A 16,236-nucleotide genomic window follows, 5' to 3' on the forward strand; every position below is an offset into this window, starting at 1 on the left:
CAAAAGAATTAGCGTCCACATTTTACGTACGAAATGTAATACTCTCACTTCCCGATGTCATAGAAACTTGAAATTTGGCACGGGTATTGATTATGTCATAAATAGGAAAAGTTAATGGGTCCCAACTCGATTATTCAATTCTAAGTGCAAAAGAATTAGCATCCAAATTTTACGTATGGAGTCTAATTCTCTCACCTCCTGATGTCATTTTATATAAAGGAAGCGTCGCCTGGTTACCTCCCGTGGTGTTTCCTGGGTAACGCAGAGAACTATGCAAAATGGTGAACATATGTTTTTCCGGTATCTCTAATGTAACGAATTCATAAGATTTTCCGTGTGAACACCAGATAAACATCAGTACTGAATTAACTCGGGCGAAGCCGGGTATATCAGCTAGTACCTATATATATATGTATAATAATAGTGTGCACTTGTGTGCATATATATGTATAATAGTGTGCGACACTGGCCACTATAGGGGACCTTATTACCAATCAGGCCACTATGGAGTTCACTTTAACTATACTGTCTTACAATTAGAATCAGCCCTTTGAAGGCAACCATAAGGCTGATGTGGCCCTTGGTGAAAATGAGTTTGACACCCCTGGGTTAGGTACACAGCAAACTGCATGCAGACAAAGACTGATACAGGAGCTAGCAAGCATTCATACAGGAAGTGACGACAACAGCAGGCATGGTGGATGCCGACTGAAGGGTTTACATAGGAGCTTGATTACAAATAGTTACCAGGTGGGTGGAGGAGCTGGACATAGTAACCCTGTGACTGCTGGAAGAAACAGGATCAGGAGACCCGGTGATGCCTTGGTCTCCTGGTCTTAACAAAAAGGATACAGAAATATGCATTATGCTTCAAAAAATGAAACGATAATGCAAAGAAATTCATTTGCGCTGACTGTACAATAAATATAGTCAGGAAGGAGCTAGAATCCTTAATGGATAATCTCCGCCAGATTGTCAAAGAAGAAGTTCAGGCATTGAAAGTGGAACCTGTCTCTCAGCCCCAGCTGAGCCGCTCTAGACCAGCAAAAAGGGCCCATGATCAGGGTTATATGTCTTTTACATCTGAATTATTGGCGTTTTCTGAGGGAGAGCTTTCCAAATTAACAGCCCCCCTGATTGCTGAAGACGATAAAAAAATATTATTTTTCTGAGCATAATATCGAAGAATTGCTAAAAGCGGTTAGTAATACTATAGAGCTAGTAGACATCCAACAACTGTGCTTGGTTTAGGGCACGCTGTAAAACAGTCACTAAAACACCTCGTAATAGGCGAATGGGAGAACACAAAAAAAAGGCTGTCTCTCTCCCTAGAGTTTAAAGATAGGCCTTTATTTGCGCCAGAAGATACAAAACTTTGGAGTCAAGTGCCCAAAGTTGATATACAAGTGGACAAAGTAATCAAGAAGACCTCCTTGCTGTTTGAGGATTCTTCCCAGTTGAAAAACCCCATAGATAAAAAGGAAGACATTCTCCTCACAAAAATTATGAGAGACTACATCTAGTCTTCTAGAAACATATATAGCAGCTACCTCTGTGGCACGCAGAGGACCTGCAGGGAAGAAATAATTAAGTGCCTGCCATTGCTTAAAATGGCCAGCGGAGTCCTGGCAGATGCCTCAGCAGAGTCCGTATGCTTTTCAGGCAAAAACGCGATGCTAGGAAACTTCGCAAGGCGTGCCCTATGGCTTAAGGCCTGGGCAGTAGACACAGTCTCAAAAAATAAGCTATGCTCCATTCCCTTCCAGGGGGAGTATTTATTCGGGCCAGAACTAGACAACAGCTTTCTGGAGAAAGCGGGAGATAAGGAAAAAGGGTTTCACAACCGACTACTTACCAAGAGGGATCAGAAAGGCAAGGGCAAAACGGCTAGATGGTCCTACCTGAAAGGAGGCAAGGGTAAGGGCTCCCTCTTTACTCCAAGGCAGCCAAATCCAGATGAAAATAGTGAGCCTGTGGGGGGTAGGCTCTCTCAGTTCTTGGGGTGATGGAACGAGCTGGTAATCCCTGGGTGCTGCAAATATTTCTGGGGTACACAATAAAACTCTCGTCCCTTCCCCCTAAAAAGTTTATAGTCACCTCTAACCAGTCCCCTATTCTCCAAGAAAGACTGGAGCAGATGGTTCCTTGAGCACAATTCCACTCTAGGCTCCTCTAACAGGAAATCCTGTCTGCTTAGGATAGGAGGCAATTGAGAAAATCTCTAGAATAGTGTCTGTCGCCAAAAAAGTGGTCCTTATCCTCATTTATTTCGGTAACCACCAATGGTAGTCAGTCTGGCTGGGGGAGCAGGTGGCAGATAGGAAACTTCAGGGTTCCTTTCCTTCCTACGTCTACTCTCAGACCTCAGGTACTGGAGAACTTAGAGCAGTATGGGAGACCCTGATGCAAATCGAGGACATAATATGTGGAAAATATGTTAAAATATTTTATGACAATATTACAACAATGTCTTTTATTCTCCATCAGTACGGCACCAGACATCCACATCTCCAACATGTGTCGTGAAGAATATTCTCCTTGACAGAAGGCAAAATAAAGCCCTTATTAACTATTTATCTAAAAGGCTCCTGAAACATCATAGCAGATTTTGAGCCGACAGAAAGTAGCCCCGGGGGAATGATCTCTAAACATGGATATTTTCAATCAGATTGCGTCTCAGTGGGGTCAGCCCCAGATAGACCTTTTTGCATCAAGGAGGAACTCAAAGTTCCACAAGTTCTTTTCCCTAAACCAAGCAGACAATCTGGAGGCACTCTCCCAAGAATGGTGCATGGACCTGTCATATGCTGTAAAAGAAACAACTCCATACTCACCTCCCAGCCAGTGTCTGTGTCCCGGCCGGTGTCTGTGTTCCCGCCGGCGGTGCGGCAAACTGCTAGAATCCTCCCCGCTGTCCTCTCTGCTCGGCTCTATCATTCCCAGCTGTCAGCGCTGTGATTGGCTGTGAATGATCGAATGCCGGCTGTGATTGGTCGGCGCTCGATCCAATCACAGCACTTCCTTCCACAGTGCTGAGAGCGGGGGATTTGAAAGCCGAGCAGAAAGATGACAGAGGGGAGAATTCTAAAGCAGCGGTAAGCTGCTTTAGAATTCTCCCCGCTGTCATCTACCTCCTCAGCTTTCAAATCCCCCGCCGTCAGCGCTATGAATGATTGAGTGATGGCTGTGATTGGCCAGCACTCGATCCAATCACAGCGCTGGCGGCGGGGTTTTTGAAAGCTGAGCAGGGAGATGACAGCAGGGAGAGTTCTAAAGCAGCAGCAATTTTTAGCATTTTGCCTCCCAAAAAACGCAATAAAAGTGATCAAAAAAGCCGTATGTACCCCAAAATGGTACCAATAAAAACTACAGCTCATCTTGCAAAAAATAAGCTTTCATCGAGCTTCGCCCATGGAAAACTAAAAAAGTTATAGGACTTTGATTGCAGTAATTTAGAAAAAAAAAAGATTTCCAAAAAAAGGGTTTTTATTGCAGAAAAGTGGATAAGCCTAAAAAAAATATAAGAATTTTGGTATCGTTGTAATCGTACCGGCCCGCAGAAAAAAATATATTGTGTCATTTATGCTGCATGATTAACGCTTTAAAAAAAAACAAAAAACAAACAACAATCTATGGCAGATTGGATGCGCTTTCTCACCCTGCGATCATAAAAAAATAATAAAAGGTTTACAATATAGTCTATGTACCCAAAAATGGCACTGATAAAAACTACAGTTCGCCATGCAAAAAACAAGCCCTTATACGGCTGCAGCGACAGAAAAATAAAAGTTATGACTTTTGAAAAATTAAAATCCATCAAAAATCGTTGCGTCCTTAACCCCTTAATGACGCAGCCTTTTTTTCTTTTTCCATTTTCGTTTTTTCCTCCCCCCTTTAAAAAAATTGTAACTCCTTTATTTATCCATCGACGTCACTGTATGAGGGCTTGTTGTTTTTTGCGGGACGAGTTGTATTTTTCAATGGTACGATTTAAAGTACCATATAATGTACTGAAAAACTTTTAAAAAATTCTAAGTGGAGTAAAATGAAAAAAAACCCCGACATTTCGCCATTTTTTAGTGCGCCTTGTTTCTACGGCGCACAAACGGCAACAATAACGACATGATAACTTTATTCTATGGGTCGGTACGATTACTACGATACCAAACTTGTATAGCTTATTTTTTACTATACTCCTTTTTTTTTTTTAAAGACATTAAATTTTTTTCAATTATGTTCTGCTGTCATTTTGCGCACGCGATAACTTTTTTATTTTTCCATCGACGTAGTTGAGCAAGGTCTCATTTTTTGCGGGATGTCCTGTAGTTTCTTATAGTACCAATTTGGAATACATACGACTTTTTGACCGCTTTTTATTGTGGTTTTTCTGGGAGACAGGGTAACTAAAAAAGTGCATTCCTGGCGTTCTTTATTTTTTTTTTCGGACTACGTTCACCATGCGGGAAAAACAATGCGCTACTTTTATAGTTTGGACTTTTACGGACGCAGCGATACCAAATACATATTTTTAATTTATTATTTAGATTTTTTAATAATAGATATGGCAAAAGGGGGGTGATTTAAACTTTTACAACTTTATTTTTTTTCAATTAAAAAAAACTTTATTGATTATTTTTTTTACATTACTTTGAAGTCCCCCTGGGGGACTTTAAGATGCGATGCTTTGATCGCTCCTGCAGTATGACGTAATGCTATAGCATTACGTCATACTGCTTTTTGACAGGCAGTCTGTCAAGCCACCCCACGGGGATCGCTTTATAGGCAGTCTGTTAAGGCAGCCTTGGGGCCTTTCATTAGGCCCCCGGCTGCCATGACACCCGCACGGCTCCCCCGATCTTGCCGCGGGGGGGCCGTGCGGGACCCCCGAACATCGTTCAGGGGATTGAAATGCCGTTGTCAGAATTGACAGCGGCATTTAAATGGTTAATAGCCGCGATCGGCCGCGCGGCCGCTCGCGGCTATTGCCCGCGGGTGTCAGCTGTTATAAACAGCTGACGCTCGCACTGTATGAAGAGAGGTAGCCACGCAACCTCTCTTTATACATACCCCGCGGCTCCATGACGTACCGGTATGTCATTGGTCGTTAAGGGGTTAAACCTAAAATAGGCCGCATCCTTGAGTGGTTAATCTGTGGTACTGTACTTGAAGGTAAATGCAAGATAAAATTCCTTGCATCAGTCTTGAAGTTACTCAATTGTTTTTAGGGACTGGGTTTCAATATCTGAATCAAAATAAAATGGTTCTCCCTCTCAGCAAGCAGGGATTTTTAAAATGGAGAAAAATTTATCAGAGGCTGGCATAGCATTAATTCTACAAGGATTTGCATAAATTGGAAAGTCTTTAAACTACTCATTAAAATACTGAGATTGACCATTTATTGTATGATTTGGGATTTTTATTTTCTAGGAACTGCAATTTGAAAGACTAACACGAGAACTTGAAGCTGAACGTCAGATTGTCGCCAGCCAACTGGAGCGATGCAAGCTTGGGTCAGAAACTGGCAGCATGAGTAGTATTAGGTAGGTAGGATTTTATTCATCTGTAGAAGGACACTAACTTTTCAGACTTCTGCTCAAATGATAGCACAGATCTGGGATTAATAAGCTGTTTGATTATTTTCATCTAATTTCCATGTATTTTGGTGTGCTGAAAACGAAAAAAAAATTGAAAAAAATCCTAAACGTCAGGATTTACCACAAAATGCAAAATTTAGCAAATTTTTCTCTATTTTTGGTATTTTATTATCTTACGATTTTTAAATAAATTTAAAGTCAAAATTACTATTAATCAATTCACATCAGTACATTTAAGATATACAAAAAAACATAACTTTCAAAGAAAACACCTTCCAGAGTGAGCTAATGGAAACCAGCATCAACATGTTGCAAGCTGACCGTGCCAGCTCTGACACGCACAAGCTTGATTCAATTTTTTTCTTGGTTCTCACCTGTGGTACGATTGTATCTTAACGCCACCAGAAGTATGAGTGGAGACAAGATACAGGGTGCTTGACAGGGTGGTGACGCCCCAGGAGCTGATTGGCTGCCATGAGCAAGGCTGTCCCCCTCCCTGCTCCCTGTGGCAAACCGCTAGGCGGCACCTGAGCTGACAGTGTGATACTGCAGCCGCTCTGGGAATCCTCCTGCTGTGAAGCTGAGCCCTCCCATCTACCCTGGCGAAGCACTTGTGATATGACTTACAAAGCCACAGAGCATCTCCCCTGGCCATCTGCTCCCTCACAGCTCCCTCCATAGACGTGTCTGTGCTGCTGTGCCGCCTCTCAGTTCTGTCACAGACACTGGCTCTTTGCTGCTGTGGCCGTTGACAGTTGCTCCCCCGCTCAGTGTCTGCTGCCAGTGACGCCAGCTCTCTGCTGCTGTGGCCGCTGACAAATGGAAGGAGAGGGAATAACTCCCACAATCTCTTCATTTTAGCTCGTCATTCTTAAATCGCGTTTCCCCAAGTTAGCGTTATGGCTCCGCGGAAGTCTATTAATTCGCCTGACAGTTTCTGTTTCATTTGTGGTAAATATATAGTGAGATCTCTCTCACCCTCCCTCCCGCTTCCCACCGACGCCCGCCACTCAGCCCTGCCACCCCCTGAGCACTGCTGTATTCGAGCGTGATCGCTCATCTCTAATCAGTACCCAAGCCCCCTGCTACCATGGAAGAGATACCTAGCTCCGATGAAGGTGGAGTCATACCTGAACGAATAGATGACGAATCAAGTTCTGACATTAAAGATGATACTAGACCAAATTTTTTTTTCCAGGAGGAGATGATGACTTCAATGTTCCCAAACATGCCGCTGAGTTACTCGGTTCAAGGCTCAAAAGCAGGAATTTATTATTGCCAGGAGTGTCTTTTTCATGGTTCAGACATTGTGAAAAGGAGTTCGTTCCTTACTTTACCCAGGAAGACAAGTTGGTTTATTGAAGGTTTGATGGGTCAATTCAAAGTCCAATATGATTCAACGCAATGGCGTCTATTTATAGATTCTTCAAAAAGAAGTCTCAAAGCAGTTTTGCTCCACAGCGGCGGTTTTTACGCTTCCATCCCTGTAGGTCATTTTGTACACTTGAAGGAAACCTATGAGAACTTGGAATTCGTTCTTTCTTAACTTAAATGTGAAGACCACAGTTGGCAAGTGTGTGGGGATTTAAAGGTCTTGTGTATGCTGCTCGAGCAACAAGCCGGATATACCAAATACCCTTTTTTTGTGCCTATGGGACAGTCGAGACCGACAAAATCACTGGACCAAGAAGAGTTGGCAGCCGAGGGTGCTCAGTCAGTCAAAAAAATGTCCTCCGAGAAACGTTGGTACCTCCACATAAAGTTCTTCTGCCACCTCTCCATATAAAATAGGGATTGATGAAGCAATTCATGAAATCACTTCCAAGAGATGGAGAATGCTTCAAATAGTTGGTCACCAAGTTTCCAGGCCTCTCGGAGGCAAAATTGAAGGAAGGTGTGTTTGTCGGACCAGACATTAGAAGGCTTATAGCTGATCAAGAGTTTGTCAATACCATGACGGATTCTCAAAAAGAAATGTGGATTACACTTAAAGAGGTCTTAGAGAAATGTGTAGGCAATAAGAAAGATCCTGACTACAAAAAGATCGTCGGACAAATGCTGGAAGCATCTCAAGCTTTAGGTTGCCTGATGAGTTTGAAAGAGCATTTCCTCCAATCCCACCTTTACTACTTTCCTGAAAATGTGGGAGCTGTGAGTGAGGAACAAGGTGAACGATTCCACCAGGACAATAAAGAGATGGAAATAAGATACCAGGGAAAATGGAGCATTACAATGATGGCAGACTACTGTTGGATGCTTCGGAGAGACATTCCAGATGCTACTCACAAGCGTAAATGTACCACGAGGAGCCTCACAGGGAAGAAGGAACCGTTTACTGTGTTTTAGAGCTCATTGCAGTTCAAAAATGACTTTCATGTAAAATATGTAATTAAAAATTAATTTTATAAGTCTATTTTTATTTATTTTGAGGTATTGCCTAATTTAATATAGATAGAGATGAGCGAGCACGCTCGGATAAGGCAGTTACTCGAGCATCGCTCTTCTCGAGTACCTGCATTCTCGTCCGAGTAACTGCCTTATCCAAGTGTGCGCGCTCATCTTTAAATATAGATAACTGAATTGTTAGGAAATGTGATGTCCTATGACAAAACGGAGGACATTTTCGGATTCAGCGTACTGAAAGATATAAAGATTACGTTGAATAACCAAAACAGCTCTTAAAAATTTTTTTTTTTGCAGACCTGTGTAGTCTGTGTGTCTCATGAATCTTGTAATATACTTCCATTAACTTCTTGTATTAAATCAAGTCTGAAGTGCAGCCCCTCTGCAATCCCCTGCCAGCTTCTCTGGTTGTTGGGACTTTTGGAGGGCTTCTTAGCCCCTCCTTCATCTTCCATGGCTTGACTTCCTTGCACTCACACTACTTTGCATGCTGTCAGATCTGCATTCACTGTGTTGACAATCTCTGCCTCCTGAAATTAGATTTACCTAACCTGATATGTTTAGTTATCTTTGTTGTAGGCATTATATGTGTCTACAATTTGCTGCGGCCAAGCAGCATAATTCTTATTGGATTGATCTTTATTAGCTGCTACTAGATCATGTGTTTGCACAGTGACAGCATAAACAGGGATCTCTGTATATCACTGCAGCTCTGGCATTCAGGCCACTCATTCAGATACAAGACAACCCTGTAGACTCATTTGTTGTGGTGGTTCTTGGATTCCTTCTCTGCTAGATAGTCTGGTGCAGGTCTTGTGTGCGTTTCTGCCTTATGGCTCTGGTGGGAAGGGTGTTAGGTAAGACATGCTTGGTCTCACCTATGGGTATTTTGTCAGGGCTATTTAGCTTGGCCTGGGGCTTGACTTGAGTGCAGTTTATTTTCAGTCGTTCGCTGGCTGTGGAGGAAGCCAAAAGTTTGGAGCTGGTTCCTCTGTTACCAGTGACTACACAAAGCTGAGTATAACAGTTTTTATTTATTTATTCTTGTTTTCTGTGTTATTCCCCTGTCCCTCGTAGGGATAACTAGTAGTCAAGGTACAAGGTCAGGTTTGTCCTTTTTCAGGATGGGTAATCTGCAGGTTCGGCAGTTCCCTTCCCTGTTTTAGTTTATTAGGGAGAATTTGTTTCCTTTATGCGGTTGTCTTTATTATTTTGTAGTGTTTGGTGTGCAGTAGTGTAGTATTTTCAGGTTACGTATCCAGCATGTCCCGTGCAGACGTGACATTGTGTTACTTCAAAGAAAAAAAGTTTGGTAAAAGATTTAATTTGCTTGAAACATGGGAAATTTTTTTTTGTACCACATAAACACATATAAAATAAAATGTACTGACTTACTGACTGATTCATCAACGCAGAAACTACTGAAAACATTAAATTTGGACAATAGCTTGAAACTTGGTAAAAATATTCTATCGAACAAATAATTAAACACGTATTTTACCAATTGTCGAAAACAGTGACTTAAATATTTGCCTGGGTGCTCACAAACCACCATAAGTGTAAGGTCGCGACATATCAACAGAATAGCGCTCCAATATCTCCTGTTGTTAAATGTTATCTACTGCTCCCTGTTGTCAGCCATTTCAGAATGAGGAGATGACTGCAGTGGGGTAACAAGCAAAATCATATTTCCATAATATGTTTGACTGATATTACAGGTTGGGCCATGGAAAAGTAGGCAACACACTCTTATCAAAGCTGTCTAAAAGAATATTTGTCTTTGTTGCCTGTAGCAACCAATCAAAGCGCAGCTTTCACTTTACCTCAGCAGTATAGCAATCAGCGCAGCTTTTACTGTACCTCTTTCACTTTGTACAATATTTCATGCCCAGAGAGGTACGTGAGGAGATATTGGAGAACGCGGTGAATCACTGGGATGATTTCACAATTTATCTCATGATAGTGATGGGGATAATTCTAACAGTTCTGCTGAGTATTCTCCTGGTATGTCGGACCGTACACTTATGGTGGTTTGTGCGAATTAGCAGCAGCCGGGCAAATATTTAGGTCAGTGTTTGAAGTGTATCACAATGAAGAGTTGCATGGAAAGTTCAGAGTTGAAGGGAATCCTGTAAATAGACTGCGTTTTACTTCTTCGCAAGATCTCTCTAATGGACATTTTCAGGTCTTAGGTCGGTTTCACACGTCCGAGATTCTTGTACGAGATTTGTGCATTGCGAGACACTTAAATCTGCTAATAAACACTGAGCTACATTTACTGATGGCCCTCCCTTCCAGTGTCATTAGATATGTGACATCTTCACCACCACCATAAAATCATCAAATTTAACTTTGATACATCGAAGGACATCTCAGGCAAGTTTAAAGTTCCTATGTTAACTCTATCGGCGCTGTTGTGCTTAAGCCACGTTTATATCAAGTGCTTACCAGTCTGACTGTTCCCATGTCCCAAAATGTGGAAGACCAAGCCGTGGACAGCGAACAGTTCAAGCCCAATCCTTGGGTCGACAGTTCTTAATACATTTACAACCATTTTCCCAAACATTTATGTTCACGTAGCGAACATAGGGTCAATCTAGTAAATGCAAATACTCTAACGTCCTTAGGTAGAAAGAAGAAGCTCCCTGTATGTGTTGCAGCGGAGGTAAGGTGCAAATTACAACTTTTGAGTCTTTGCCTGAGCTGCTCTATAGCTTAATTATGGGCCTTCATCCGGAGCACATACATTTTATGGACTGTACTGGAAAGTACAATAGCTGCTTTTAAATGACGTCCTTTGGAGCCAAGCAAATTGTAGAAAATGATTGTATGCCCACCTTCAAAGTGCAAGGAGAAGTGTATCACTTAGTTGGTAGTCTGCTGCCTTTGTTCTAACAAAAAGGTCAATTTCTAGAGCAGACAACTATATACCTCTTAAAGATGTTATAGGGAGGCAGGATACCGATGGCGCTCAGCTTGGGCAAATGGTGGTGATCCCATCCTCATTCACTGGTTCTCGATATTTATATGCATGAAAAAACTTGCCATGGCGTTTGTCCAATATTACGGTCATCCAGACTTTTCCATCACATTTCCGTGTAATCCTCGATGTAAGGACATTGCGAAGGTATTGCTGCCTGGTCAAAAGCCCCTCGACCGTCGTGACATCATAGGCTAGAGCATTTCATTTAAAAGTTAAAGCATTACGGGCCTTGTTAACAAAGGGGCATTTGTTTAGAAAAGTGCGTTGTTTTATGTATTCTGCTGAATGGCAAAAGAGAGATTGCCTTCATAATCACATTTTGTTGTGGCAACAACAAAATGAAAATACACTGGTGTTTTTAAATTACCGCAAGGCCCATGGATCATATTGGCCTTGATGAGTTCATGAAGAAGAGGATCTGTTTCTGGCTTTGGTACCTCCACACAGATCTCATCATCTGTTTTGTTTGCAGAAATGCGTTGCTCTAGCCACAACAAAATGGGATTATGAAGAAGACCTGTAATGATGTAATTTATAAGTGAAATACTCTAGTTATGATGTCATGACAATTGTGGGGCTTTTGACCAGGCAGCAATACCTCCACAACGTAAATGTGATGGAAAAGTCAGAACGACCATAATATCGGACATATGTCATGGCGTCTTGAGCTTTACATGCATATATTAAGAACCAGTGAACGAGGAAGGAATCACCACCATTTGCCCAAGCTGAGTCGCTGCAGCAAAAAGTATCCTCGACTCCTTCTGAAAGAAACTCAAACAGGAGATGACAGATACTCTCAGTACCGGTGAAGAGCTCCGAAGGATGGTGGTCTTACTGTTGAAATCAATGGATAACTGCTGAGTGGTGCCTTATGATCATGTTCCTTCACGTACATTTGTTGCCCAAATTAATATAGAATACTGCAGTTCTATAAAATCTATTAAATGCATACATAAATATGTTAAGGCAGCCACCAGGCTTCATTTGGTCTTGAAAAGGATAATGATGAGATCAAATTATATGAAACCAGTCAATACATTAGCAGTTCTGGGCAGTCTGGAGAATTTTGGCGTTTCCCATACACGAAAGGTTTCCAACAGTCGTTCATCTTGCTGTGTATTTGCAAAATGGCCAACGTATCTATTTTAATCCAAATGATAACACTAATTTGCTACAGAAGGTAAACAGACCCCAGAAAACTACACCTTTAGTACTTTGTGACTTGGACAAAACAGATGATTTTGCAAACACTCTTCTTTATGTGGAAGTTCCTTCCTACTATGTATGACAGATTTCAGAGGAGAAAACGTGAAAATGACACCAATGGCCGGCCAAAAGTAAAAAGGGTGTACACCATCCACCCACCCACCCTAATAACGCTGAGTGATATTATCTTCATCTTCTACTTCATGAAATTAGAGGTCCAACATCATTCTTGGATTTAAAGACTGTTAACGGCATTCTTCAACCTGACATGTCAATCAGTCTAGCAAGCCTTGAGCCTTACAGAGGATGACAAGCACTGGAATGCCACTATGGAAGAAGCTTCTCTTTGTGATTCTCCATTCAGACTACAGGAACCTTTCTTAGTAATGTTGTTATTTTTTCAAGCTTTTTGTTTTTTGGGAAAAATACAAGGATAGTATGTCATAGGACATAAAGCAACATATAGTGTCAGAGACACTGCTCACCACATTGTGGATGAAATGTATAATAAATGCCTGATTTATATTGAAGACGCAGTGTTGTCTTTGGGAGGACAATGTTTAGAACACTGTGGCTTACCTCAACCTACAAGATGTGATACAGTCTTACAAAATAGAGATTACCTTAGAGAGATCATTTACCACACAATTTTCTTGGCACAAGTAGTGTCTAATAATGCAAGTTTGTTATCTGAAGAACAGTTTCAAGTTTGCAACAAAATTTTAGAAAGTGTTGAGAAGGGCAAATATTTTTCCTGGATGCTCCTGGGGTATTGGCAAAACATTTGTCCTAAATCTACTACTAGCCAGAATATGGAAAGATCATATGATGGCGCCTCAAAGGGTATAGGCGAAATTTAGCGTGATAGATTGTACAGCATAGTAGTGTTCACATGGACTAGGTCATATACTGGTAACAAATATAGAGCTACTGTAGGCAATTGCTGGGTTACTGTGCAGATAATATAAAAATTCCTTAGGGTCCAGTTTGTGTAAAAACAAAGATGACCTGAAAAGCTTAAATCACCCCCTGGTCGGTCTAACGACTCAAGCGCTCTACAATACCCACACTCTACCGCTGCCACCACCACCTTGTATGTCACTGGTAAGCTGGAACCCGGACTGTGAATTATGAAATTTTTTTTCGAAGTTATGATTCATTTTAAAACATTCTTTTTAATAAATTGCAGATTCAGTCTAAAAGGGACTAGCAGTGCTAAATATCTATATGTATACAAAAATATACAGAAAGGGATGTTACAATGGGGATAAGGTTTACAGGCATACACAACAGACAATATTTTAAAATAAAGCAAGGAGGAAAAAAGAAAGATACCAGATTTTGGATATTTGCCAAGATTTCGATTTGTGCGCAGTCACGAGAAGCAAATAGGAAAGCCTTATGCCGTAGCGTATCTCCAAAGTCTGCCAATAGGGGTTCATTGAGCTCTGCGTTATAAAGGATTCCCTAAAATATTCTTTCTGGGTAAATCTAAAGACTTATCAGCAGCCCCTCGTAGTTTAGGGAAGCTGTGTCTCATACTCTCCTGATGTCTTGTTCCTGCAGTGTCCTCAGCAAAGTTGGTGTGCGCACTGCCAGCGTGACTTCTCAGAAGGCTCCATTCAACTCTATGAGTGTGTGTGCTGACTTTACCGAGGGACACCACAGCAACAGTGGAGCTGGTGAGCATGAGACAGCTCCCCGTGTTATAAACTATAAGCACCATTACCATTACTTAAAGGAGATGTCCCGCGCCGAAACGGGTTTTTTTTTTTTTAACCCCCCCCCCCCCGTTCGGCGCGAGACAACCCCGATGCAGGGGTTAAAAAAACCACCCGCACAGCGCTTACCTGAATCCCGGCGGTCCGGCGTCTTCATACTCACCTGCTGAAGATGGCCGCCGGGATCCTCTGTCTTCATGGACCGCAGGGCTTCTGTGCGGTCCATTGCCGATTCCAGCCTCCTGATTGGCTGGAATCGGCACGTGACGGGGCGGAGCTACACGGAGCTACACGGAGCCCCATAGAGAAGAGGAGAAGACCCGGACTGCGCAAGCGCGGCTAATTTGGCCATCGGAGGGCGAAAATTAGTCGGCACCATGGAGACGAGGACGCCAGCAACGGAGCAGGTAAGTATAAAACTTTTTATAACTTCTGTATGGCTCATAATTAATGCACAATGTACATTACAAAGTGCATTATTATGGCCATACAGAAGTGTATAGACCCACTTGCTGCCTCGGGACATCTCCTTTAATTTATGGTGCTTACAGTGGATGACAGTTTGGGAATGAATTTTGTTTGGGGTTTTTTGGTATTTTGATATATAAAGTGGGGGCAGATTCAAACTATGCAGAGTATAAGAAGAAGCAACCTTTTTATTTATATGTCAACGGAGCTGTGCGTTTTTTTTTTGTTTTTTTTTTGTGGGATGAGGTGACATTTTCATTGGTGCATCTGACTTTGTTTTCATATTTTATTGCATTCATAATGTGGGTTAAATAATATGATAATTTTATATTTTGGGTCTTTCCGGAAGTAGCAATACCAATTATAATTTACTACTTACACAATGAATCATTTTTAAATCTGTTCCTGTTTTTTGCATTTATTGTGTTCCACTGACAAGCAGCCTATTACACCATTGCTCTTTCAGGGCCTAATAGTCTTTCATACATGGTAGATCTGGGACCATTCTTAAGCTTAGGAATTCTTAAAATTCTCTGTGGTCCCGTGGGAATTTGAGCAATAGTTGTCCAGTGTAAACGCATGCAGTGACTGTACGACAGTTGTTCAGTCGTTCAGTTTATGCCTGCAGAAAACCGTACGACTAGCTGTTCAGTGTAAACAGCAGTCGGTCACTTTTGAATGAACGTCTACTTATAGTGAATGGAGGCTGGCGGACACGCTCCCGGCCCGCTCCAACTCCATGCTGGCAGCGCGTTCACAGTTACTGTGTTAGAGCACAGCAGCAAGCATCACTGGGACACGCTTTGGGCATCGTTTGCCCAACTGTTCATCACATCTAAATGTGGCATTAGACCTGCAGTTTTTAATTGTTTTTGTGTGTGGTATTTGTTGCTATTCCCTGCTGGGTTTGCCTTAATTGTAATAAATGCTGCTTTTTGTACATTTGGTGTACGCTTTTCTTTGATGGGTTAGTTATTCTGTGCTCATTACTGTAATATACATTTTGCTCCATCAGGATGGGTGTTTGCAGATACAGGACTTCTCCAGCATTGTGTGTATGGTATGCATGATCTGAAGAGGTTTAAACACACATGCTCACCCACTGAAGCATTAGCATCAAAGTATTGTTAGCACAAAACAGGAGTGAGCGTGCATTACATACCTGTATAGTCCTCATTGCTGCTTGTTAAAGCAAATTTAAAAACTGATTACAGTACCGAGCTGCATTTGTAGCCAATGAGAAAGCTCCTTACAATCAATGAGTAAGAAGCTTTCTGATTGACCAGGGGGCAACTGACTGCATATGAAGCATGGGCCACCAGAGAGGACATACAGCACCTTCTTGAAGATGGAGTTATAAACCATGGCTTGGGAGACACCCTCATTGGGAATGCTGACAAGTGGTGAATGCTGTAGCGGCTGCTTAATTCATTCTTAACTTCCCCCGCACAGTGGCAGCTTGTGTCTATGCACAGACAGTGATAAATCCTTCTCTGGGACCATCCCTTCCTCCACCTTGATGTCAGAGGTACCCCAGTGGAGGGGATGGCAACAGAAGGATTTATTACTATTTGTGCACATACACAAGCTGGTGCCACATAGGGAAAGTAAGTGATCACAATATCAGAGCAAAAGGACCATTTATTGTGGAGAACTGACCCCTTATAGAGAGGCTCTAGTACCCTGTTGTACCGCTTCTAGCTTGGATACAAGATTTAATATGGGAGCGTATGGAGGCTCTAGTACCCTGTTGTACCACCTCTAGCTTGGATACAAGATGTGATATGGGCAGGCATGGAGGCTCTAGTACCCTGCTGTACCACCTCTAGCTTGGATACAAGATGTGATATGGGCAGGC

At 42.0% G+C, this 16,236-nt stretch overlaps 1 protein-coding gene across 2 annotated transcripts in view; it reads left to right on the forward strand.

The window, feature by feature from the left end:
- CTNND2 (catenin delta 2) overlaps positions 1 to 16,236 on the forward strand; it is a 731,828-nt gene that overhangs the window by 79,822 nt on the left and 635,770 nt on the right. For both annotated transcript variants that reach the window (XM_066579126.1, XM_066579127.1), the window contains exon 3: positions 5,428 to 5,540. In XM_066579126.1, the coding sequence (XP_066435223.1) occupies positions 5,428 to 5,540 (113 nt within the window). The remainder of the gene's footprint in view (positions 1 to 5,427; positions 5,541 to 16,236) is intronic.

The sequence above is a fragment of the Eleutherodactylus coqui genome, chromosome 9 (assembly GCF_035609145.1).
Source record: "Eleutherodactylus coqui strain aEleCoq1 chromosome 9, aEleCoq1.hap1, whole genome shotgun sequence".
Taxonomy (NCBI): Eukaryota; Metazoa; Chordata; class Amphibia; order Anura; family Eleutherodactylidae; genus Eleutherodactylus; species Eleutherodactylus coqui.